Source organism: Rhea pennata, chromosome 10 (genome assembly GCF_028389875.1).
Source record: "Rhea pennata isolate bPtePen1 chromosome 10, bPtePen1.pri, whole genome shotgun sequence".
NCBI lineage: Eukaryota > Metazoa > Chordata > Aves > Rheiformes > Rheidae > Rhea > Rhea pennata.
In genome coordinates this window covers 1,191,341-1,218,356 of record NC_084672.1, presented here as the reverse complement: position 1 = coordinate 1,218,356, position 27,016 = coordinate 1,191,341, and the positions used below count along the sequence as shown (strand labels likewise).

Sequence of the window (27,016 nt, the reverse complement as noted above, 5' to 3'; positions counted from 1 at the left end):
TTTGAAATTAAAAAAGTTTATTTGAAGATCTGAAAAACAACCGTGAAAGACCAACATTTCCAGGACACTAAGATAGGATAATGTATTTTTCTATTGTTATGTTATAAAAAGGTCACTGTCCTTCAACTATCTAAATAAAAACATACATTTATTGACCAAACATTTTACTTCCAACACCAAGAAAGTAAATGGGTTTGAAAGTCAGACTAATTAATAGCATCAACACTAGGTGATCACAATCCCAATGGGTCTGAGAGTCTAGGTTTAACTAAGCAATAAAGCAGATTAGGTAGGCAAGTCTTAATGTCAAACCAGACCCACAAGTACTGAAGAATTCATACAATGAAATACCATAACTGCATTTTTTTTTCACATTCCACTGAGGCAAAAAACAAAAAAAAAAAAACACAGTAGCAAGCCAGAAAACCTGAAGAGCTCCATTAAACACCAAGCTTCCATTTTAGAACAAGAAAGCCTTCAGAACTTACAAATACCAGTTCCATTTTAAACACACAACTTTATTCACTTGATGTTTACATAGTCTGTGCAAGAGACGTGCAACAGGAAGGTGAAGAACAAGATGTAGAAGTGGACAGTATTACAAGAATCCAATTATCACTTCATTACAAAGCAGCATACTGTTATACCGCTTTCCGATGATACTCAGGAGGCGCTACTTCGTAGTCACTGGCGCTAAACAATGCAGAGGCATTCTTTGCTAAATACCTACAAAAGAGATATTAATAAGATTAAAACACTTTTTTTTTTTCCAAAAAAGTCTGTTGTTTTATAACCCATGACTGAATTAGTGTTTGAGATCATAAAACATGTTTTCAAGGATAGAAATCTAACATCTATTACAGAAAGTCAGCTGTTCAAAGTAATTAAAGATTTGACAACTCATGCCAAAGTCGATTCCAAACACTTTTTGTTAAGCAAGTCTGGCTCCAAGTGAGCACAAGAAGGTTAACAGGGTGAAACAATTTACATTTCAGATTCAGCCAGCTACTGTACCAAGAATTAATCTACTACTGATATTACACAGAAAGGGGCAGGAGAACCAGAGCATCATGCAGTTCCATTTGAACAAATGTGGAGCTAAAGTTGCTTGATGAATGACAACTAGAGGAATATCAGCAGTGACTAACTATGGGTGGTAGCCAGAAGTTAAGCATTATATGCCATTACTGCTCATTGAATGGATTCAGGGATTTCTGTCAGTGCACTGGCTTCATGTTTCCATCTTTACAGCTTAAAGCTCTTTAGCACTTGCATTTATGTCAGAAGTTATCCAAAACCCTATGTTAACTCAAGAAACTTCAGGATTATTCCAAAACAAGTTTGCCCTGGAAATCAGGCTTATCCGTTTCCAGCTTTACTGCAAGGTAAGATCACCTTCTTGGCTTAGTTGAAGGTTTCTTTTTAACTTCAAGTAGCTAGTCCAGTCATACAGCAATGAGATTTAATCTTCATTAGCAAAAACAGTTTAACCCCTTTGTTACCCCAGTTATTTACAAATCAATACTCCCAAATACTATAATTGGCCACTACAATCTTGCACAAAAGAACACAGAACATACCTTTTTTGTGATGATCACAAATGCAAGCTTACAGTACAGGATGACCAAAAGCAGCTGTCGGCATAGCAAAAGCAAAGAGCTGCACACCAATGCTGTGAGTTGGCACACAGCTGAACAGTTTAAACCACACACCTGTTCCCACCTACCCATATTTTTTATCCCAGAAGCATAATGCTAAGCTCCTCCAGTGCTGTATGGGTACATGAAATGTACCCAAGTCATTCTTGTACACATACATGGCACAGATATGAAGCACAGGTGTGACACCTCAGTAGACACTCAATTTAAATCTATTCTGTTTCATTTTAGAATCTCCCATTCAGGAAACATTTAAAGATGAGCCAAGCAGCAAGCAACTCCATAGTTCCTTCATCATGAGATATTCGTAAATCTTAAATTACTATTTAGGATGAAAAACTTCATCCTAAACTTGTAATAAAGTGTCTACAGCAACACAACAGCATAGTGCAGAGAACCAAAGCTATCAGTGAGTCTGTCCTAGAAATAACAGGATGGTTGGATGATTTAACCAAATGTAACAGTTGGTTAAGTATTTAGTAACTGTTGTGTTTAATTGTCATCTGTTTGTAATAACCACTACAAGTGAATACTTCAACATTTATTTTGAAACAAGCAGCAGACATTGACAGTTTATGTACACACACTAATAGGTATGTACACACATGCTTAACTGGCAATAACCTCAGCATCCAGGAGAGAAGTTAAAACAATCTTACTCATATGCTACTCTACATCACAGTTTTATCAAGCTTTACTGTAAGCTCCAGTGAAGATTTCACTCTCAGGCATAACATATATATACACACACAATTGTCTTTAGTGAACACAGGACACACTACTTTTAAATCTTTCAGCAAGCAGAAGTTTGGTAACCAGGGCTATTGTACTTACTTTAAGAAGTCATGTAAGTAGTTTAACAGCAAAGCCAGACTCTTCTCATCAAGAGGTGTGTAAGCAAGCATAGCTCCAATTCGTACTTAAAAAAAATAAAATAAATAGTAGTACTTAAGTACTTGTTACAGTTAAAAACAATGGCTTTAACAAGTATTTCAATAAAGTCTAAGCCTTATACTAGGGTATATAAAAAGCTAGGAATCTATTCCAATATACACAAGGTTACCTAAAGTACACAGGCTATTGAAAGTCCTTTTCTATTCTAAAACCATGAATTATCGTGACCATTTCAGGCATACGGGGTAAGGAAAGAATAAAATCACTAATTTCAAACTTAGTTTTCAAGTTTCTGCAGTTCAGACATACTGAGAAAAAATACAGAAAAAGCAAGCATTTAAAATACCTTTAACTGTTCCCCTTCAGTGTGTAGATGTCATACTCACCAAATAACCTCAGAAGATGCGGAGCACCATAAACTTGAGACATAGGAGCATCTGGGTGATCTGCTAAAATTTCAGCATATTGGGGCCTCTCAAATTTGTACAGTAGTTGAGTGCCCAGCATTACATTGAAGTATTCTTTAATTCCAGCCACAACTTCATTAACAGCATACTCCCTGGTAAACAGAAAAAAACGCTTCAGTCTTGTTCTAATGACTGGACAGACACAATTAGAGTTGGTTTGTTCAGTCCCTCAAAATCATAAAGATCCCAGGACTTTTCAAAGGAAGTTGACTGGAAGCCTTAAAAATGTATCACTGCAGATCAGGATGCATTTCAAGACTTCCCTCTAAAAACTTACACAAAACAAGAGAGAAGCCTTGCTTTTATTCTTTTCACTTAAATTAGCTTAACTCTTAGAGCAGTCTATTCAAAGCAGCAGTGAGTACTTACCAGCTCTTCTGTTTTTAACCAAAGTTAATCCCAATTCACATCAGTTAGTTAAAGTGCAGTATTACTTTCAGCAGTCAGGCTGAACTTCTGCCTAATGGGAAAGGGTGGCCACCAGATAGTTCAGAAAACTGACCCTTTCTAACTATGTCTCAATTCTATCTACTGCAGGCCTCCAACTTCACAACTAATTAAATAACCACCGTATAGAAGTTAATGTTCTGCATAAGCAGCCACACTGCACCCCTAAGTACAACCCTCACTCTAGCCTGCAACAAAGCTTAGAACACAGACGTTAGGGCAATTACATGAAAGACAAGTAAATATGCTTCTACCTGATTGAAAGAAAATAACTTCACATTTCTAGTTCCTGCCCTTTTATCCTTAAGTGAAGATTCCTGTTTTAAAGCGTCTTGTACATTGTCAGGGCTTGACCCGAGGTAATTACAAGTAAGAATCTTGGAAGCTATCACCTCAAATTAGCTAGTTTCACCCCCTCTTTGATTCTGCTTATGTAAGGTGCTAGGTAAAGTCATCTTCTACCTGTTCCCCACCATTCTACTTGCATGAGAAAGTTTACCTATATGGTAACACTTTTGCCCAACTGCTACGTTGCTTGCTTGATAGTTTGTTCAGTTTATAGCTAGCAGAACAAAGTGGATGAAGAACTAGCCACTTTGCTTCTGTCAGTTTCCTTTATGGAAAAGGTTTGAGGAAAAAAAAAAAAAAGCAGTGATAAAATCCCAGAGAGCAAAACTGCATTTACAAATCATCTCCTCAAAGACTTGTGAGCTTCCTAATGACCTCAGTCCTCAACATTAAGCTGGACATAGGGTTGGGATCTATTTAATAAACAAACTTAAGTTTTCTGTGAAGCACAAGTCAAACAATAACAGAAAAATATATAAGGTTTGAAATGACTATCACTTACTTGTTATCAGTGTTTCCTCGTGATTTCTTGTAGTTTGCATAATCCTCTAAAATGGAGTCAACATTCTTCTTAGCAGGAAGATAAAACAGCTATGAAAGAAGCAAAGTTGAACAAATACCAATTGTCTAGTTTATGTAGACATTTCTATCTCCATGTTAACTTTAACTTGACATACATAAGGACATTCCTAGAATAAAATTAAAGGAACATCCAACTGTTTTAGTTGTGGCATACCAAAAAAATACCAGCATCTTACATATTCATTTCCATTTAGGTTTGTACTACTCAACAGCAATGTGATGACAAACCATCAGTCACCTCAACAGTCAAAGGCATACAGCAACACACATGCAATACAGCTCTATCTACACTAGGCCACACAGTGTTTGTGTAAGTAGTTTTGCCTCTTCTTTTGTCTGCCTGCTCTGCTTCTTATGTCCACAGTTCAGCACCTGCTAATGCCACTATTGTGTAGGAAGTGAGCCTGACAGACATCTGTTGGGAATTTCCATGCCTGCACAGTCTGAAGAGCATCACAGTTTTATTAGAGCCTTCAGAATTGAAGGCACAGTACACCCAACCATGATTCACCAAGGATCAACTTTATCTTTAATACTATACACAAAACATGTCAGTTAAATCATATGCTGCAAGGCTGAGTGGTGCAGAGAATCCACATATTTGTTTTATATTTGAGTCATGACCCCGCTCCACTTCGCCCAGTTCACTGACCAGTTTCCTTTTATTAGAGCCTTACAGTCTGAAGACATTCAGGAAACAAACAAGTATCCAGAACTGGAGTGAGAAACACATTAGTGCTTGATCAGCTTTACTGTAAATGCAAGTCTAAGATTTGTATTCATCAAGAAGTCAGCCCTACTCACATAGGAAGCTTTTGCTTGTCTAGGACTGAGAATAAAGGCAGATCTCAGACTACCAACTACTTAGAGCGTGCAAATCACAGCCTACCAAACAATTTTCAGAACTGCTATTACTCTGTATGCTTCTTGCTAATTTTAGTAGCTGGTTTCACATGTGAAACAAGTCAAGATTCTTTAACATGTTTTAAAGCCATAAGAATTTATTTTACTTTTAAAGTCAGAAACAAGGTTTAATTTAGGTAAAATTAACGTATCATTCACTTTGTTTTGATCTAGCCTAGTAGAAGAATTAAAAATAACTACCTAAGAGACAGTTGTCTGTCAGAGGTGTAATACAACTTCAGATACTTCATATTCCATTCACTGCTAAGATTTTAACAGAGTTTCAGGACAGGAAGGAGCTGAGGTAAAATATGTATCATATGCATCAACATGGGATCTTCCTATGGACCAGTTCTCTGCTAACCAAGTAAACTGTTCAAAGCATAACAACAGACCAAATGTGCCTAGGATAACACTACAGAAATCATACAAGCTCAGAGTTAACCAGTGTTTTAACTTGTGCCCAATTAGACTAAATGAAATGCAAGAATATCTTGCACAAGTTGATGTCCAACTCTGCTGAGCCAGTCCTGCCCACAATGACCTCTGGTAAAAGTCCAACTAGAACCAACAAGCCACCAGGATTACTTGATTGTGTCTACTGTACAAGATATTTTGCTACATTGCACTTAGAGGATATGAAACTCCAGTTGTACTGTCCTTGCTTGTACAAGACTAGATTGCCCTCCCTTTTTTTTTTAAACACACTTTTTAAACAGCCAAAACCAGAAATTACCTGCTTTTGCCTGGTGATCAAGTCCCAGTCATCTACAAGCCACGGTTTCAGCTCTTCTGGAATTTTCACCTTTACTTCAACCCTGTTCATAAATGTTTCTTCCTGGAAAAAGTAAAATTAGACCAATTACTTTCAGATTATTGCCTAAGTAAAGAGTCACCCATATGCCTTGGCCTTGTTTCCACAATTGAAATACAGCACTGAATTGAGTACAGTAATTCCTGTAGGCTCCACAAGGCACAGTGATATAACTTAGACTTTCCAAGGCCTGTGAACCTTAGTTTTACGAAGCTGTAACATTTCACACTGCTGTGCTATAGGACAATACTGACATTTATATTTCTGTACAAAGCAATCTTCCTGTTTTCTGTCAAAAACTCCTGCAACAGTCTCAGAAATACATACACTTTCAACCGTTGGATCTACTCGAGCCCGCTTCTTCCTTGGAGGCTGGGGAGTCTCACTGGTACTGCTCCCTTCTCCAATTCCAGGAGCTGTACAAAAAGCAGACATACTGCATAAGAAATTTGGTAAGCCAGTAAGTATCAATAAAAAGAAAGATTTAGAAGCAAGATTCAGGTTTCTCAGGTGTGTTTGTTTTTTGTTTTTTCCAGTTTTAAGTAAGTGCTATTAATTGTCTTCTGGAAGTCTCACACATTTGGAGACATTTGGAATATATCTCAAGTGGATATATTTACACTTATCTGAAGACTTTTTCGCGCTAAGAATCTGTAATGCATTACATGTTCTTTGGAAGAATTTTTGGAAGCAGCAACTCAGTTTTGTAGTAATGTCACATTTTTATCTCAGTAAGAAAATAAATTTAAGAAAATTATTTGTACAGATTTATGGAGATACCCTTTGCTTTCAAATCTGCAAGAGGTCCAAATCTTTGAATTGCAACAAACAGTTTGCATATAAACTAGCAAAGTATTAATCCCCCTGAGAAGAGGAAGGGGGACCTGAAGACTAAAAGGAACACAAGGTGACAGCAAATTTAGCCGAGGCAGATTTAAGATCTCACCCCAACTAAGACTCCTTCACTAAGGATATCCACTTTTATATATAAAATAAAGACATACTTACTTTTCTGTTTGTTCTTTTTTGTTTTCCTGCAAGAAGAACACAAATTATTGCAAAAAATAAAAAGTGATACTTAGAAAACAAAGTAGAGAATCAAAGTTGTCCAGTAAGTCCATAACAATGACCAAATATTGAGTGGACTACAGAATATTTAGATAATCGCAAATGAAAGGAGCAGCACCAGAGATGATCCATCAGCACAGCTATGACACTTCAACATTTTCCCTGTAGTAGGGTAATACTCTTTTTTTGCGATTCAATAAACTTATGATGCATAATTAAACCTACAGAAACCCAGAAGCACATTAGTATCTAATAATAGTACTGACTGACATTTAAGTAATATCTGCAGATACTTTTCATACACTTCAAGTGCTCTTGGAAAAACTACACTAGATTTGTAGGTTGTTTATTTCAGTATTTCAAGGATTGCTTAAAAGGCAGAACATCGTGCAAGAAAAGAGAAATGCTGGGGAATTATCAGATAAGTCTCAAACAACTGAAGTAACATGCAGTCAAACACTGGAAAACAGTTTTATGACTACCAGAGCAGAGGATGATTTAAATACCACTGTAAAAATTAGATGCATGCAGCTTCATAGGCTGTCTATGATTGCACTGGAAATGTTAAGCAGAGATCACAGTCATACCTAATTGCCTCTTATTAGGAGCAATGCTATTCAGTAATATTCCAAGAGTTTCTAATGTTTCCCTTCCAAACGGTTTTCTCTAAACATTTAATGTTTCTAGTTTACATACTTCCTCAGACTGCTTTAAATTCACTATCCTTAACCCTTACTTGTATTCAAAGTGAAGAACTATTCCAAGACATTAACTTCTTAAAAATTTCAGAGGCACATAAAACACAATGCATGCTATGTAAAAATATTGAGATAGGTCACAAATAAAGACAATAAAACTCTAACAGATGTTTTTGTTAATTATTATCTGAATTTTGTATATTTACTAACCAATATTAATTCTAGTTTTCTGAAAATAAGAGTACTATTAGTCATGTTATTATTTGCTCACTATGAACAGGAGTCCAGTTAAACTTCAAGTATTTTAGTGCATCACATTCTTTGCAGAGATAAAGCATGTTTCCAGATTGCATAGGTAAGACTTTATTAGTACAAGATTATTCTTTTGAAAATTCACCACTGTCAGATGACATTTGTATTCAGCCTTTGAACTGAGTTTGGCTGAGTCAGGAGATAGGCACAGTTTCTAGAAAGGTCTGAGGACAGGAAAGTAAGGCATTCTTTTAAGCTTCAAGTCACAAACAAGCATTAGACTTAAACAGAACAGTGAGCAAAATAAAGCAGTGGATCATCTCTCTCCAGGAAGAAGCAACAATTGCCAAGTCAAGTCATTGATAATGTGCTTGTGTACTGAAGACAGTGTTTTCTTTCAAACCTAGAGTAAATAAGTGAAAATGGTGATTTTAATGCAGAAAAAACTCCCAAGACAAAAATAACGTTAGAGTATTAGTCTAGGAGTAGAATCCTAGAAAACTGAAATAGACAATGCAAAGTACTTCAAGGACTACTGCAGTTAAGACAGTAAAACACATCTCTGATACTGAAGTTCAAAGTATAGCATAATCCATCCTAGGCAGTTGCTTGTGCTCTCCCACCTCATTCCTTATATTTCAAGTGATATGCCTCTGCTTCAAGTCAAAGCAGCCACCTGTTTGCAAAGTTTAAAAGACAAATCTGAGTTAGGGAACAGAAAAAGAGCTCAGGTTAGAGATAAACATTAGCATTAGACAGGTTAAGTGAAGCCTGTACAGCAGACTGTCTGGAACACTACTATTCACTAGGTTAAAGCAGTTGTGCAAGATGAAACGCTGCTGTTGTGTACAGTAAGTTAAGCATGCAACGTACTTGATCTATCCATGAGAAAGTTGCAGCATGTATGCAACAGATTGTAGAGAGCACTACTCAACAGAAGTTGGAGCCCAAAATGAGCAGCACATCTTAGATAATTAAATCTCATTAATCGGACTCATTTTGAGACATACACCTGAGAAACACCACATGTGCCTCACAAGGACAGTAAATTCCACTTGGACAAAGGTAATACAAGTCTTCAACTGAAGCAAACAGGTAAAACTTAACATCTAGATGTTAAAACACCTTGTGCCAATTCATGCCTAAATCAGAACAACAAGCCCTAAAGCATGGCCACAGCAGTGTAAGATTTTGAGAGTCCTCCCTTTATGCAAGACCGTACAACCCAGCTGCTCCATCATCTACGTATTTCACTACTAACTGGTGCTTTTCATTGGGAACTGACAAACAATGGAACTAAACAGAAAGAGGAGCATGGAAGTTTCAATGAAGCTTCTGTCCAAGAGTTGGGACTTAACTGAGAGCTGAAAGGTCCCACAGCTAAGTTTTAAAGGATGCTTCCAACTGTGGTCAGACACTGCCTCCTCCTTGAAGGGGAACAGCAATCAACAGAAGTCTGGTAGGAAGTTAAACCAGTATTCATTGCACGGGTTTGCTTCAGCAGAACAAGAACAGGCAGCTAGACCAGAAACATACAAGTATTAGGGATCAAAATTTAAGACTGAACTGGAAAGCCAAAAACAAATATTTCAACATAATAAGCTTCCGAAATTATGTAGAAAGAAGATAATCAATAGGAAATGAACACAAGACTACAGCTTATAGAATAGCTTGCTACAATGAATTCCTATACATCAAAGGCAACAGATTCAGAAGAAAACTATGGAAGCTGTCCATGCCACAGGAATATAATACTGGGCTTCCATACCCAACATCCAAATCAGGACTGTGTTGAGGACTAAATGGTAAGTGAGGGTAAAAAGGATGTCACAGCAAAAAATATACTTAAAGACTACACTCAGCCTTTCCAGACATTCATAAGAAAGATAGTCAAGTAACTGTCAAAAGAAATCTTATACTGTGTGGGTGGGATGGAAATACTAACTCATGATGACAGCATTTTTTGCACATGAGAATTACTATTAATTCTTCTTAAAGTTCTAAACCAGAGGATCTTATGAAACATGTCTAAAGAACTATCAATAGAAAATAAAAATTGCTTAAACAGAACTAGACAAAGATGACATCAAAAGGAAAGCCAAGACTTTGAAAGGCTTACTTATTCCATAACAGTTGGGAGTTCCTGACATGGTGATAAACAAGTATTTGACTTACTGAAAATCCAAGCATCTTTTAAAGGAACTTAGAAGTCAATTAGAACCTCTCTGCAATACGACTGGTTAAGATATAAGCAGCAGAAAATGAAGGTGGGCTACCACTTTCATCTCAGCTATCTGAGTTCAGTATATTCTTAAAGTGCCAGAAAAAAAAGATTAGTGAGATGTCAGTTTACTGATAAATTAAGAGGACAGTTATACCCGAGCTTTACAAAATCATAAGATCTGTCCTAAAACCAGGTGACTAGCTTTTTTTAAAAAAAAAGGAAATGAGAAATACATGAAAAATAAGCCAAGAGCCTTAAATCAGCCATTACTACTAAAACAGCTTAGTCACTAAATCAGCTGTGACAAAAAAAAGCATTCCTATCAAAATACAATTAAGACATTCAACATTATTAGCAAAAGGATACAGACAAAGAAAGTCAGGATTATACAAACATACATCTCTTGTGCACAGCCAGGCCACCTGACCTTAAAGGACAGGCACGAAAATTAGAAGAGCTAAAAAGAACAATAGTTAGTAGTGTAGTAGTGGCTTCTATACCAGGAGTAACCAAGAGACAAGGGCTCTTTCTCAAGCTAACAACCAGGCAGCAAGAAAGAAATGTAGTAGAGGCTTCATTAGAGATAAAAAGTAGATCTGGAAGGACTAATCACTGTTTCTCAAGATATAAGACAAAAGAAATAAAAACAAGCAACAGACACTAAAAGGACTGGAGAAGTCATCCTCTTCCCTTCTCTCCTCAACACAGTACTGAATTCAAATTAGGAACTCACTGCCACAGAACACTGGTTGCCAGGAGTTCAAGTGCTTCAGAAGTTACCAGAAAAGATAACCTAGGGCAAACCTATTAAACCCACCACATGGATGGAGCCTGCAGCTCTGATGTCCATTAACTGCAGACTGCTAGAAGCAGAAAGGTTATATGGAGAGATCAGTGTTCTAGACTTGCCTCATTTGACTGTCATCTCTAAGCATATGCTACTGGTCACCATCAGACAGAAAAACAAGTCAGAAAGATGTCTGGCTTGAGCCATTCCAGAGTTCTTATGGTTCAAGATAACTCACATGCAGGCAGTGTTCATATGCTGCTTGACATTTAGAGGACTAAGTAGCTTGTGTGAGAGCTACTAGCTTTATCAAAGATAGCAGAAGATGCCACAGGAGACATGCAGCAGGAACACAGGCTTTTGAGTAGTATGTTCAGATCAAGAACAAGCCTGTTAGAAGAAAGGACTACAACTTCTACGTTTAAGTTGACAGTTGTTTAGATAACATCTGACAAGACTGCTTGCAAATGTATCATTAAAAAAGAAAAACATAGCACAGATATTCTCAGATCTGTTATTCAGTACTGTTTCTTCACTCAGTCTAGATTGCCCTTCTTATTTTCCAAGTACTGGCTTGCTCTTATATTATTCACTGATTTTTTTGAAAGTCAATCATATTAGGCCTGCCAAAGACAGCACCAGTTCTTAAAAGCTGGAATTCACTTGTGCTGCAGAAAATGCAGCCTGGAAAAAAAACAGTATCTGCAGTGTTTTATTCCATTTTCGGAAAGCTGCTATAAATAAATTTTCCTGTATTTTCTAAATATTGTAAGATGAATAATTAATCTAAAAAAGTATACAACTTTCATTTCATGTACTTTTCTATTTCATTAAACATTGCTTATGAATAGTCTTAAAAGCATTTTAGACAAATTGCTGCGGTTTACAGCAGCAGTATTTTGAATCTAGTCAAGTCAATGGTGAAAACAGTACATTAAGGAGTAAGATCAGTCCTCACACTTGTAAAACTATTTATCACAGAAGCCTAGCTCTCAAAACTTACAGAACATAGTGCAGTTTATTACTGATTTCAGTAGAAGCAGGACTCAACACTACAGTAAGCATGCAGACCAACTGTTATCTTCTAGAACTATCCAGTTTCAAAAATCTGAAGTCAGTTGTTCTCCACTTCTTTTTAAACAGTGGATATACTGAATGCATTTGACTACTCGTATCATAATTTCCCAACTGAAAACTTATGCACTTCAGAGACTAAAAACTGCTAGTCCAGATTGGCTTTAAAAAAAACAAAAAAGAGAGAAAAAGAGATATACTGCAGTACTTTAGAGCTGTTACCTGAATTACTACCAAAGCTTACATCATTACAACTGAAGACTTTAAGAGTCTCTAAAAGAGATCTACAAAAGTAAGGAGGTTTGGATTTCAGGATGAAAATCCTGGTTTGACAATCCATCCTTAACTCACCGCGTCGATATTGTAGGGGTCTCCAAACAGCAAACAGTATGCGCTCCATCTCGTCTGAAAAATCTAGGCACAATGGGGGTTGAGTTAAGGAAAGAATGTCAGACCTAGTGTTTAGCCTTTAAGAGAATCTATTTAAGGTTCAAAAATTTACCTTTTTAGCAACATATTACAGTCTTATTGAACATTCCTGGAGGATAAGTTGTGCTTATATCGTTATTTTCTTTCCCTTATTGTTTGGCTATCTGAGGAAAAAGTTTCAAAGAATAAGTTATCATCTTTCCTTTTGTTCAATCCTCCAAGAATGCTACAAAAGGTAAATTTTGAGGCCTAAATAGGTTGACAGTGTTACCCTTTTAGAAGAGTTGCTTGATCAACTTCTCCCCCTCCCCACAAACCGTACGTCATGTACTTTAAGTAGCAGTTGAGGTTTATAACAAGAGAACAATCCAGAAGTCTTATTTTAGAACTGCATTTTGAGATTTTCAGTTTTCAGAAGCCACCTTGCCTTTAGGTGTAAGCAGGATGCGAGAAGCAGTAGGTCAGTCAACAACATCAATTCCACACAACCCTGCATCTCTGCTAGCATAAGTCAAAGTATTTCCTCTTCCTTAGCCTCCCAATAAAGAAGAATAGGGAGACTTTGTTGGAGGAAGCACAGGTCTAATTTAGAAGGATGTATTGGATGCTGGTAATGGCTAGAGACTAGGAGCAAGACCAGTGCAACAAGCATACAGGACCCTGTTATAGATGCCTTTCATAATGTAAGACTACTATTCTAGCAACAATATTATTCTCTTCTCCTTTATTGCTCTAATAACCCATCATCAAGGAATTAATTTTTCTACTCAATATGAAACAAGTTTCAGAGTTTGTTTCCAGCATAGCAGATCAGGAAATAAACTATCACCCATGCTTACAGTAGTGATTACAGCAAAAAACAAAGCCATTTCCTTCCCCCAGTGGGTTTCAACCAGAGAGTAAAGACAGACCTGGTAACATGCTTTCAAGCTTTATAGTTAAATAGATCTTTATGGTAACATCATTTTTGATGTGTTGATCTACCTTGGATGCAACACTATTAGGTGTGGTTGAGGGGATCAAAGCCAACTTTGAATTCCATTGCTTTTCTAGTGCAAGTTAACCTTTAGCATTCATTCAGCTGAAAAGAGTTACATTCACCCCACTGCGTTGTTCGAATTACCAAGATGACTAAAGTTAATAGTATTTGAAGCCTAGGCCTAAAGTTACTATTGGGATGTTCACTATAATGCAAACATTAGCATTTACAATTGAGTCATAAGTACCTGTGTCAATATTACACATGGAATTAATCCTACTCCCGCTAACTAAAACACAAGGAGAATCAGGTACAACAGTGCCTTAAGTAGTCCCATTAGTAATGATCATAACTTAGATCTGTTTAAATTGGATTTTAATGACATTCACAGGAACTGTCTAAAAGCCCCCCCCCCCCATCTCCCTTCTTCAAATGATGACGACTAGATCCCTGTCAGAGGTCCTTTCTGAGCCATGACATGGTTACACACCACACCAAACCAATGTGGTTAAGGCATCTCAGGATCTGCAGCAACAGACCACACAGGAATATGCAGATAGCATTATGACCAGATCCGTCTCACTCCCCAGTCCAAAGACCAAGAGGCAATTTACAGCCTAGGGCAGGCTTTAACCAAGTCCAAAGTGAAATCTACATTCGGGTCACAGGATCTGGAGCAAAAAGCAACTTTACCTACTGCACTCTTCAAATCACTGAGAAGTTTTGTAACAGAAGTTGCCCTTAAATGAGACACAAATTCTAAGGCTGCAGCCAAATGCCTCCTCTTATGAAGTGGTATCAATTCAGCAGCTTCCTCACGAATACCAGAATTAAGGGAAATTAGGAGTTCAAAGCATCCAAAGTACCACATTAGTAATGAACATCTTCATAACGAAGTAAATTAAGTATTTTGCCAAGAGAAAAGTTTCATGGCACACTGAGCAAAGCAGGAGAGCTATATTGATTGTATGAGAATCTAAACATAAGGCCAAACAAGCTATTCTGAAAAACAAAAGGATGGAATGGAGGAAATCTGACAGTTACTTTCCAAAAAGTATTTTTTCTGATAGATGTCTGAGCTTGCTTCTGGTCTCTTAAGATGCAAAACCATTTTTAACAGCATATGGGTTTAGTTTTATTAGAAACAGCAAAATATCAAAGATTCCCTAAATGTAGTTTTAACAGTTATATAGTAGGAAGGCAAGGCATTAAAGATTCCCCACATCAGTGTTTGTGCAGTTGTGGGACAATTCTAACATTCCATAGAAAAACTGATTTCACCAAGATGCACAAGTCTTATGAAGACTAACCACATTTGAGTGTCAGTTCACTAATTTAAGAGGAATAGCATGCAAAGTAAAAGAACTGCAAGTGTTAAATGTCTACTCAGTATTAAACACTGTACAATCAAAGAAGGCTGTTTTAATAAAATACTTCAACAAAAGCCTTTCAGGCACATTAAAAAAAAAAAGCACAATTTCTCTATAGGGGGGTAATGTCAGAGGTATCATAGAATCAGTAATCAGTTTAGCCTGTGGAGCTATTATAAGAAAGCCTCTATTTACAGATCAAGAGTAAATTTGACAAGCAATAGTTCTTCTTGTTTTTAAATGAAAAGCTTCTTACACTTCAACATTTTTCTGCTGCAGACCAGATGTCTTCTTGCCTGGAGCAGCACCTCTCATCTTCCCCTCTGCATATTGTTCCCTTTAAAAAATAAATTTGGCAATAAGACTTTAATGAAAAGAGAAGTGTGTTTTCCTGAAAGGGTAACAGATTATATAAAGAGAACTTTCAGTAAATGGATTCAGGAAAACACCCAAGGAAGACAGCATTGGTCACAAACAGGAACAAATTCAACTCAATACGGAAAAGACTTATGTTTCTTCATATAACAAACAGTTAGCCGTATAAACACTCATTTCTTCCCCCTCCCACTATCTTTGTTATTCTGAATCATCAGGAAGCAGCACACTAACTGCTTCAGAAAAACATAAAACATTCTAGATGAAAACATTATCTCTTCTCCTATCCCCTTAATAACATTCACAGCTACCAAAGTATTAGCAGGCATTCTGAAGCTGTTTGAAAAGATTCTTACAGGTTAACAGTACATTTTAAGCATACTGCATAAGGATCACTTACCTTAATTGCCTAATTTCCACGTTAAAGAATGTACTTGTGACTAGTCAGGCTGTCTCCCTCATTTTCATCAATTCACTCTTCTGCAAAACCTAAAGTCACTGCTCTAATAAGGACTGAGCTGCTACCTAGTTTCAACTGCTAGAGGGCAAGAAATCAGAACATCTCTATGTCAAAGCATCAAGGAAAAAGGATTAAACTAGCATTCCTCCTGAAGATTTGTTTTTTTTTTTTTTTTTTTTTTAAAGAAAACAAAAAAACTGCTCTTGATAATATAGCTACTGGATTGAAGCTCTACAGAAAAAAAAAAAAGATTACTTCACTAACAAGGACTTAAAAATACTTACTGATTGGCCTTTTGAAGTTCTTTTTGTTTCTGCAAATTGGTATCCACGTATTTGAGCACTCTGCTTTCTGGAACCCATTCATCCCAGCTGAAAAATCAAATAATCATTCAAAAACACTACATAATTGGATTCTATTCCCAACAGTCAATTAAAAGCTTCACAGAATTTGAGACTGAACTCTGCTTTTATGACAAGTTATGAACTGGCACAATTGAAAAAAAAAGTAAATTATCAAACGCATTCCCCACTGACTGAAGCTGTAGCAGTTTTTCTAGGGAAGTATAACCCTCAATCATTTCTGAAGAGTTTCCCAAACTTGAAGGATGGGTAATTTGGGGAGGAGGGATTGTCTTTAGCTTATCAGCATCTCAGGGAAAAAAGAAAAAAAAGCTACACTTACTAAATTATGGGACATCTGTAGCCATAACTATATTATGAAGCGAGTTTCCTTTATCTATTCCAACATTTTATAGGTTAACAAATTCAGCAATAAGATCTTACTGTAAGAAGAAGAGCTCTGATTTCTGTCTGTGAAGGAAACCAAGATGGCATGAATATTTGAAGAATCTGAAGTGAATGATTTAAGAGAACAGGTGTTGGGGAAATTGCCATTATGAGTAAGAAATCCACTTTGTCAAAAAGTGGATAATCACTGAGCAATCTGACAAATTATTTCAAATAAATAAATTTTTTTTAAAAAAAAAACACATTAAAAGTGGCCAAGTTATTCTAAAGCGTGCAAGCTAAAGCTCCACATATGAAGAGTTCCATGTCATTTTTATTTTGTGGCAAGAATTGCCAGTCTTCGAACACTAGCGTGGCATGAACAATACTACTACAGTAGTACAAGGTCTTCAAGACTCTTAAGACAACGCAAACTTAGTATCCAAGTGTTATAGAAAAACACATATGCAGCTGTACATGGTCTAAAGCTACAGTTTTAGGATAGTACTTTGGTTAAATATCTCAGCTACTTATCTTACTCCTGTTATATAACTGTGGGACACCTTCAAAAAAAGTACAACTGTGCTGCACATATTACAGTGAATGGTGAAGAAACTATTTTTTTGGTATCATAACTGTTGATAATTGCTCTGACTTTTTTTGCAAATAACAAGTAACATACAAGAGGATTGCAATTATAAAAACCAAAATTAAAGAGACATACAGTCCCAGCTGTCCAGATCTTGTAGCAATGCCACTTTTAATGTAGTTAATTGGAAGCTTGAAGGGAGGAGAGAAAAAAAGTACAAGCAAGAAAAGAAGCAGGAGTCACAACATTGCTTATGGCACCCTCCAGAAATACACAAGATGAAGCATCAAATTTATGCTGCCTCATCAATATAAAGCAGTCAGCTTAAGAATCAGTGACACTCCCTGTAACTTTTAGTGTTTAGGACTTGACACTTATCTGCCCATTTTGTGGGGGATATGTTTTTAAAAAAGTATCAACTATCAAAACATGAAGTTTAGCTTTTAGTCAAATCAGTGAGATCACAATATTAGTCCTCACTCAAGAGTCTGCAGCATTGGAATGAAACAGAATTCAGAAATGTTCTCTGAAAGAGGCTTGGAATCTGAAGAGCTAAGTTTTTAATTTCTAAGGGAAAAATGTTTCCTAAATCCATAGTGCAGTTACAAAATAAAAACTCAAAATCAACTACACAAATGTAATAGCCCTATTTTTGTAGAAGGGAAAAAATAGCTCTAACTTTACCTTAGCATGAGAGGCAAGAACTGAAATGCAGGCTAAGCCTGCTCATGTGAAGGACTAAAATAGATTGCCTCTCCCATTCTGGGTGCAGCCTCCACTAAGGCATGCTACTCCATACCTTCATACCACTTTGGCAGCAAAGTTTGCCTATAAGAATAAAGGGCATCACCTCTGAGTAGTGGACAGTTTTGCTCCACTTCAGCAGGGACTGCTTCTCACACCAACAAAAGGAAATATTTGTACGAAATATTTCTTTAAAAAATAATTATAGTAACTATTTCCAAACCTGAACAAACACAATTAGAAAGCTCCTATAAAGCATTCCAGTTAGTTGACTGACACCTTAAGTTAGATGGTCTATATCACCAAAGCTCTGAAGGAAACAGTCAGTTGAGCATGTTTACTGTTACTACAAATCATTGACTTAATCACTTAAGTCAATTTCAGAAATAATCTTTAATGACATACTTGGTAGTACTAATCCATTAAGCTAACATTCAAAACTGACAATCTGTAAAGAAAAAAAATGAAGCATTGCCTTCATTTTATGTAATACTTACTTTTTATTCCAACCACTGTAATGGATAAAGTATTTCACTTGTTTGTCCTTTATGGCAACCTTTACACACTGGAACAGAGTGGGGGAAAAAAAAAAAAAAAAAAAAAAAAAAAAAAAAAAAGCTCAGTCAGGATCCATCAGAACAAAAAGATTTCTAAATGATTTTTGGGTTTTGAGCTTTCATAGTCTAAACATGCAGATTTCCACGCAAGCCATCAAAATATTGGGCAGCAATCTCACAGCAGAAAGTTCTAACACCAGTTACTACCTATTTACAGATTTGGAAGGGCTAGGCAAACAAAGACAGCTATACAAAGGGATACCTTCATTCATGAAAAGGATCAAAAGCCCCTGAGGATGACCAGAAGAGTAAACAAGCAGTCACTTAACTATCCCAAAGTTTGCCAAAAAGCGATTCACTAGAGAGCTTGTTCACATGCAGGCCCCTACCTCACAGACAGGTAGGCTGGCTGAAGTAGAGGAGTCTTCAAAAGTAAATAATATGGATTTCTATAGCCACAGAGAGCACATTATATTCAGTAGGAAAAGCTGCATTAAGGGCTTTTTCAAGGTTAAGAGTGTATATATGAAGAAAACAAACAGTTATTTCTATGAGAATACCATCCTATGAAGACAGTAACTTCCTGACACAGAGATTAAGGCAAGACTCTTAAACAGAAGGGAACACACACTTGCTCCAACCAGTCCACAATACCAATCAGATTCAGAAGTGTCCCTAAAACCTTTTTAATATTATATTTTAGCATGGTCCATGTGGCAGCCTACAAGATGCTGTCTCAACTTATGTGAAAGGAAGATATTCAAAAACCTGAACAACAGCGCATGCTATCCAAGTAACAGAACTTCCTCCTATACCTGCAGACAGCCTAGCATGTAAACGCTCAAGCTACTACAGCTATATGTATATAAAAAAAACCACTATAGACATGCCTCTTCCTGCAAAACAGCCCAGAACAGACATTACACAAGCCTAACAAGTTTATCTTTGTGCCCACCACAGATCCCTGAACTTCTTAGCTATATGAAATTAAATCCACCACCTTGGTCTTGGATAAGGTTTCTCACTCAAAAGCATCAAGTTCTGTCCTGGAGGCACTGTGACTTGTCTTGGCTACCATTTGACAACATTCTACAGTTTATTAGTTCTTATGTTTTTAACAGTGGAAGTACCCTTCTCCAGCTTCAGCTTCTAATCTCTGATTATTCTCAAGACTCTCATTGAAACAAAAAAACAATTCTCAGAAGTAGTACTTGCTATTTTCTTGCCATACTACTTGAGCCACCTCTAAGAATTTGCTATGCTAGAGTCTTCCTCTGTACATTTTCCTGAGAGCAGGGAACATTTTTAGCAACTCCTTCCTGCACCCTCCCCACAAAAAAGAATGTGCATGTATGTGAATCTAAGTTTATTTTTTCCAGGGTGGATCTCAACAATGCCACACATGGAAATTAAACTTGGTCTCATCTAGACTTGCAACTAGGATCAAGGACCTCTTCATCCTATGGCTCATTTTGACTACCTAGTTCACTGTAATCCTGGAGTTATCCAAACCAAGGAAAGATAATAGACTATGCACTTAAGCTACCTCTATTTGTTTTGAGGAGCACAAACAGGTAAGAAGTTAAAGAAAAAAAAGCTTTTCTATACCACAGTATTTTCCTGACTGAATGCATCTTTTCACCAAAGAGAGCATTAACTGATAATCAGATGAGCACTCCCAGTCATTTTAGAGCAGTTAAAAGAGGTATCAACCTTCAGCTGGAGTTTAGCAGTACCTTAAGTGAACCTGCTTTAACTTTGCATTGTATAGAGATGCACAGTTACTGCATGTCAAGTAAGAAATAGTAATTTCTCATCTACTCTGACAGAAAGGCAACTGCTTCTCTGATCATTTTGCTATGTCAAGCTAAGGACATGATAAAGACTGAAATACATAAGTTGCACAGAGAATTACAGAGTAAGAACAGATCAAAGGAAAGCAATAAAGCCAAGACTATTACTACAACCTAGAGGATAACTTCTTAAAATTAAAATTCAATTTCTCCTGCCACTTCAGAGGCCTAGAACAGTCTAGATTCTCTATATAAATAGCCAGCCAAAAGTTTCCTTGACACTCAGAAAATCCCTTCCGACACCAAGTTAGCAGAGCCTGCTCTCGCAACATTCAGCCCACCGTTGCATAATGGAGAGAATGGGCACATCATAACATAGCATGGAAAAAGCACACAACTCTAGCAGCTCTTGGGCTGTTCTACTCAACCAAAAAGGTAGGACTACTGATACTCAAAGTTGGCTTTCACACACAAAAAAAAAAAAAAAAAAAAAAAAAAAAAAAAAAAAAAAAAAAAAAAAAAAAAAAAAACACACACACACTACTCGCCTCCCTGTTCCAGCAACCAGATTGGTACCTTCTGCCAGTACCTATACGTACTGCTAACTCGTCCTCTAGACTACAGCAAGAGAAAGAACGAGCTGGAATTATTATAATGGAAATACGGTTTTGGATTACTCCCTTTCCTGTCAAATCTTAAGGAGATAGAGATGCTTTAGACATCTACAACAGAAATGCTCCAGACACCATTTGCACCATTGGAATGACTGCTTCCCAAGGACATAGGGAATATTTCTAGTTTTTCTATCTACTTCCATACTCTGACATTGTCACATCATTTAATATTTACTAACAATAGCTTAAAGAATTTAAGTATCAGTTTTCAAAATAGCTTAAAGCCAAGTTTCTCAAAAACTTCTGCAAGTCTTCTAATCCACACAGCTACAAACAGCCTCTTTCAGTTTCAGAGGAAAAGGAAATAACCAGCCAAATTAGGAGCTATACCTTCAGGAAAACAGATGGCACAGAAGTGATACCTGGTTAAAGCCCGTAAGAAAAAGCATATAACAGAGTGTAGCAGAGGTCTGCATGTAAAGCAGTAAGTAAACTTCTCCAAGGCACAAATACATAATGCATTATTTCTCAAGTTAGAGACAGAACTGAGAACACTACCTACTTTGTCAGTTTAACCCAGCCTTATCTTCTAGTTTTGTCCCATTTGAAGACTATGGATTTTACTCAGCCATCTACATATCTGGGAAAGCTCAAACTACAGTTAACTTAACAGTTCATGCATTAGCACCAGCACCAACTCCTATAGGCATGAACACTTTCCAGTGTTCTGGGAATCTAAGTGTATTACAGATGTTCAAGTATCTGGCCTTTAGTAGTTTACAAGAATAGCTATACAGTACCCCCCGCTTAAGAAAAAAAGAAAAAAAAATCTATAGGAAACAGAACTACAAGGTTTAAAAATGCAAATGAATTGTAAAGCATGATCAATTTTTCCTTCATTTTAACTTCAATTCTTAGTCTCATCTACGCAAGGCATAGCAAATAAGCTAGCACAATTCTCTACTTTCTTGCAGAACAGTCAGTACCTTCTGCAGCAGTAAGCAACCACACATACCTTTGCTTCATAAAGGAGAGGTCCATGAAAACAAAGCACTCGTTCACCTGAAAAAAAGTTGCAGATAGCCATCTCAGAACAATACCATCTCAGAACAATACCAATGTGTTTTTCAGAAATAAATGCATGTTATCAAATATAACATTAGGAGACAGAAGATGAGTAACTCCGGTGAAAGCATAGAAATCAATCCAACATCAATCTAGAAAGCAATTCAAAGGCAAATACTCATTTCAGGAGCAGAATGATGTTTCACAAAGAAATTTACTGCATTGTTTAAGAAAAGGATCAGAACTCTGGTTATTTAGGCCATGAAGCAAACATCCCTAAACAGTTCCCTAATGAGCACTCACACAAGGACAGTTGCATGCAAACAACGTCCTAGCCTGCCACAATGCCTATGTGGCCAGCATCCCGCAGAAGACAACTGGCACCAAAACGTATATACCTGCCCACACTTCTGGCCACTGCCAATTCAAGCTATAGACACCCTTGCATCCTGTTGCAAGGCTGGCACAGAACTTCTGCAGCCTTGAATTTCAGATGCAGATACTGAAGTATGCTGGCTCTGCACAAATGGATTATTTCAGCCTCAGGACTGAATCAATAAGTAGGAAAACAGAGGTCTTACTGCAGCTAAGGGATTCTTAAATCTCCAAAACATTACACTTCAATTCAGAGCAGAAAATTAGTTCTCAATAAGAGATGTCACCTCTGTATCGTAAACTTCTGACATAAATGAAAGCAGTTATGTGATTAGCACTCCTTTTCCTGGAGGAAGTACAATGCCTAGCGTTTCTAGTTTAACAAAGTCAAAAGAAGAGAAAGAGAAGAGACATGATTTCCCCAACCCCAATTCAGGGACAGAAGAGAGCCTGGTTTGTGTAATGGCACAGTTGTTGTTCACTTTGTAGTTTTCTTTTTAAGTAGGAAGAGATCATTCTTCAGTCTGATTCTTTCCAACAGCTAGAAGGTCTTATTGTGCAGTTATGTTGTAGGAAGTTAGATTTACTTAACACAGGATATCTGAGTACAGGTGTTTCCTCCTTGAAAGCTGCTGTACCTCACATTTTCGAAGCAGCAAGTTGCATAAAATTATAATATTCTCCAGAACATAGCACGCATCCAGTGTTTGCCACCATTTCCAGGACACACAAGGCAGAACAGTGGTGTAAGTCACAAGCACATGCTTACGCAAATACTTACTCCCTGAACAAGGGTAGGAAGGAGGCCCACAAGAAGCAGGCTACACCATCAGTTACAGAGAATCCTAGACGTCTTCTTTCTTGCAAGCAGCTCAGGAATGACTAAGGTAGGTCACAACCACTTCATAGGCCACCAGCCAAATATCCCAGTCTAGAAGTATCCACTATTGTAAATTTTACTCTGCTCTCCAATAACCATTTCTGCATAGTCAAGTGAAAACACAACCAGCAGCTTGCAGTAACCCTCAATGAAGTATCACTAGCTCTATCTCCTCTTGAAATCTGTACAATTCCAGCTTTATTTGCCTGTTTTTGCTCCACATGCACATTGCTCAATTTTAATGAAGTTCTTTACTATATGGGCTCTAAATAGTCAACCACTCTGCAAAGAGCTGCAGAAATTGAGCATCTTCAAAGGCTTTGAGCAGCTGCGGTAGGGATGTTCTTGCATTCCCAAAAATACATTTCTGAAAAAGACAGTGATGTTACACAGATAAGGAGATGTTGACAAACCATTTGATTTTGCTGGAAAGAGGCTAGGGAGCATTCTCACACAGCATTTCACTAAAAGGGCTACGAGCTATCAAGACAAGTAAATATGGTACTAGTTTCCTCAACCAGCACAGCTACAACTGAATTTCATCCAACATATCCAAACCTCAGATTAAAAATTCAATTGTAAATTAAACATTCCATTCCTACACTGAGCAGAAGGAACAACTGACATTAAGATTTCATTAATATCTGATCCATAGGATGGCATGCTTTCTATAAAACTGGAACAAATATTCACAGTAAAGCAAGTCCAAGAACATAACTGTCAAAAACTCTGCCAGGAATATCTCTCATCTTAAAAATCATGACAGATCTGTATTTCTACACATCTGCCTATAAATTTTTTTTATAGAGTAACTACTTAAGTAACTTCAGTTTTCTTTGAAAAAAGCTTTCATATATTTCTATATAAATAATGTAACTGATTGATTGCCCTGAACTTATCATCACCACACTTCAAACTGTTTGCTAATGCTACTGAATAACATGTTTGTTTATTGTTATTACTATGCAAGGTCTTTCTATGCAAGACCTCCAAAATTAGCAAGATTTTTTTAATTATCAAGCATAGCATGAATCTTGTTTTTACAAAAATATTGTCATGAAGCCAGAAAAAACCCGAACTGACTCTTCCTCCTACAGATGTGCAAAGCTTCTTCCTCTATGGTCTACAGACAATTTCTTTCCTACACACTCAGAGCACTACAACAAAACTTCCTGTGTACTCCATTATCCTAAAGACAGTATTTCTAATAGAACAGTTCTTCAGCTAGAATAGCTAATAGAAAATACCTGAACATGCTCTGTCAGTGCTCCTGAATGCCAAGCTACGCTGAGCGCTTCTGTTGCATGCTAATGCTGTTCCTAGGTTCCATCCTGGAATCCGGCCAGCTTGTACTGCTCAAACATAAATAAGGCTCTGGATGGGAAAAGCTTCAAGACTCACCACCTTGTCAAATATTCCTCATTAGGAAAAGCTTTGGAAATCAGAATTCAACTGGCTATGCCATCAATTGTTTTTCACGTAGAGTATTTACAGAAATATTTTTTTCCCTCCTCTGTACACCAAGGACTTGAATCAACTACCAGTTAAGTCTTCCCACTGATTCCAAAGGGGTAGGCTAGTTAGTTGGTGTATTAAGAACTTAAGAACAGATCAGAAAACACAGAAATCTCATCAGCATCCTCAGGAGGGGAGGGGAGGGAGAAAGAGGAGCACACACTACCTAAAGCAACTCAAAAGTTTAATTTGACATCTGGAAAAAAAAAAAAGAAAGAAACCCTTCATATACTTTGTATTTGCTTTAAAAGGAAGTCAATAAGATGCAGAACACCTGAAGTACATAAAATCCTTAATTTATAGTTGTCTATACGCCAATATCATTCTTTCATGTCCATATGAAGTAAACCAACTTTGAAGTATTTAAGTACCAACAGGCCTTGCAGTTTGACATTTAAAATTTTCAGGCTCTCATACCTTTTTACAATAAATTCAGTCTCCTCCTCACTCACTGCTCTGTGAAAACACCAATGTAAGTAACTTCTAAGTTCAATTACCTCTATTAGTGGTATATTTATTGAAAAAAATATATTTTCTCTTCCCTCATTTATCATGCTGTAAGGGGCCACAACAACAGCACATAAGTTTTAAGCCTGCAGGAAACTGTTTATTCATGGGACTTTTCTCCCTTTTAATGTTACAGTTGAGACTACATTTATATTTGAAAACAAAAGTTAAGTCTATAGAATTTAACTTCTGAACTAAATTTAAGTTGCTTGCATTCCTATAGTTATGAACATAATTTATCTCCAAAATTCTACCAAAGCTTTAGTTTCTGCAGTTCACTCAGCATCATATTAATCAAATCATTATAATGTGAATAATGCATTAAAATCTTAGAGTATTCCTGCAGGCTAATACTGATAACTACATCATGGGTGCTACAGCACAGCACAGCATGCTGATGCACACCTGAATATGTGCTGAGATAACGTACAATTGCAGTGTTATTTGAGCTACAGAGAATGGCCAGTTTCCAGTCATTCTTTTGCAAGCAGTGCTTCTAAAGATAAATCACCATCTTGAGGAATGCCCTGCTTAGAAGAGAGTGAGGGACAGTCAGAGAAGGAAGAAGGATAAAAGCTCTCATTTACCATTACCCAGCATTTTTAACTTACCTATATCAAAACACAAGCAAAAAATCAAAGACTCAAAAAGAATAATTCTAACCTTTATTCACCTAAATGGTCTGGTGCTTTGATGTAAATATAAACTCCACCACAACTGCCAACTCTACAGTCCAAATGCTGCCCTCACGACTCCTCCTACACGAGGATTACTGAGCTCCCGTGCAGAGAAGGATAAATAATAAGCATGTTTCAAAGCAAAGAAGTTAAAATCCTGAGGGACCTAAAAAGATTTCAACAGTATTAAGGCCAATAAATGTCAACACCCACAAGAAAATGAGGTCTCTAGAATATTAGGGAGGGATGAAGTCCCGAGTCTTACAGGTAGGCAACATGTGAAATAGGAAGAGAGACAAAGATTAGAGGAATTTGGGAAGGCAGGGAAGGTCCCTCCACTCGTCACACTGCACGGTCTGGGAAGTGAAAGCTAAAACCAAATTATCCTCCCCGCCGAAGGCTGACAAAGGCAGGAGCCCGAAGCGCGGCCTAGCCGGAGGCCTTCGCGACAGCCTGCCTCGGGACCACGAGCACTGTCACGCCGGAGCCCCCCGGAAAGGCCCCCCGCCTTAGCGGGGAGGCAGGGCCGCGCCGGCCCCGCTCGGCCCAGGAGCGGCCCGCGAGGTGCCGCCGCCGCCGCCGCCGCCTGGGCGAGGCCGCGCCTCGGCCCCGCTGTCACCGGCGCGCTGCAGCGCCCGCGCCCCCCACGCGGCAGTAACCCCCCGACAGCAGCAACTCCCCCTTCAAAACAAACAGACAAAAAATCGCTTCCTTTGCTCCTTTCCAGCTCTCCCGTCAGGGAAATTAAGAGGGATTAAACGCAGCGGCTTTTCCAAAGCCAGGAGCTGCCTCTCCCCCCCCCCCGCCCACCTCTCTCCTCCTGCCTCGCCGCTCCCCCCCCCGCCCCTCTCCTCAGGCCTCGCCGCTCCCCCCCCCGCCTTCGCCCCCAGCCTCAGGCGCCCCGAGCCCCCCCCCGGTCCGCACTCACCCTCTTGGAATTTGGGCTTGGGGTCCTGCTTGGGCGCCATTTATAAGTGACTCTCCCTCCTCCCGCCCCCTCCCCGCGGGGGCCTCACCACCTCCGCCGCATTACGCGCGGCCGGCCCCAGCCCCCTCCGCGGCGCGCATGCGCGCCACCGCCTCCCGTCCCCCCTCCGCCTCGCGCGCACGCGCGCACGCGCCCCGCGGTATGCTGGGAGTTGT

The 27,016-nt window shown here is 38.0% G+C and overlaps 1 protein-coding gene across 4 annotated transcripts; it reads right to left on the bottom strand.

The window, feature by feature from the left end:
* MORF4L1 (mortality factor 4 like 1) lies at positions 1-26,925 on the bottom strand. 4 transcript variants are annotated; one of them, XM_062583726.1, is made up of 14 exons: positions 26,802-26,925; positions 21,870-21,916; positions 18,388-18,455; positions 16,615-16,680; positions 16,114-16,200; positions 15,251-15,331; positions 12,568-12,630; positions 7,122-7,147; positions 6,441-6,529; positions 6,036-6,137; positions 4,317-4,405; positions 2,939-3,111; positions 2,493-2,577; positions 1-726 (listed from the first exon to the last, which is right to left on the bottom strand). In XM_062583726.1, exons 1-14 carry the CDS (start codon positions 26,839-26,841, stop codon positions 642-644), a joined length of 1,101 nt encoding a protein of 366 aa, XP_062439710.1. In that variant the 5' UTR covers positions 26,842-26,925; the 3' UTR covers positions 1-641. The 4 variants fall into 4 exon arrangements, with proteins under 4 accessions (XP_062439710.1, XP_062439711.1, XP_062439712.1 ...); XM_062583727.1 differs by lacking the exon at positions 12,568-12,630; XM_062583728.1 differs by lacking the exon at positions 16,615-16,680.
* Between the last annotated feature and the right edge of the window lie 91 nt (positions 26,926-27,016).

Excerpts from the sequence above, each read along its gene's own strand:
- MORF4L1 (XM_062583726.1), bottom strand. The coding sequence starts at position 26,841 with ATGGCGCCCAAGCAGGACCCCAAGCCCAAATTCCAAGAGG. Across the intron at positions 21,917-26,801 it reads CAAGCCCAAATTCCAAGAGG|GTGAACGAGTGCTTTGTTTT; the intron begins GTGAGTGCGGAC and ends ACTTTTTTTCAG. Across the intron at positions 6,530-7,121 it reads AAAAAAGAACAAACAGAAAA|CTCCTGGAATTGGAGAAGGG; the intron begins GTAAGTATGTCT and ends CTTTTTGTACAG.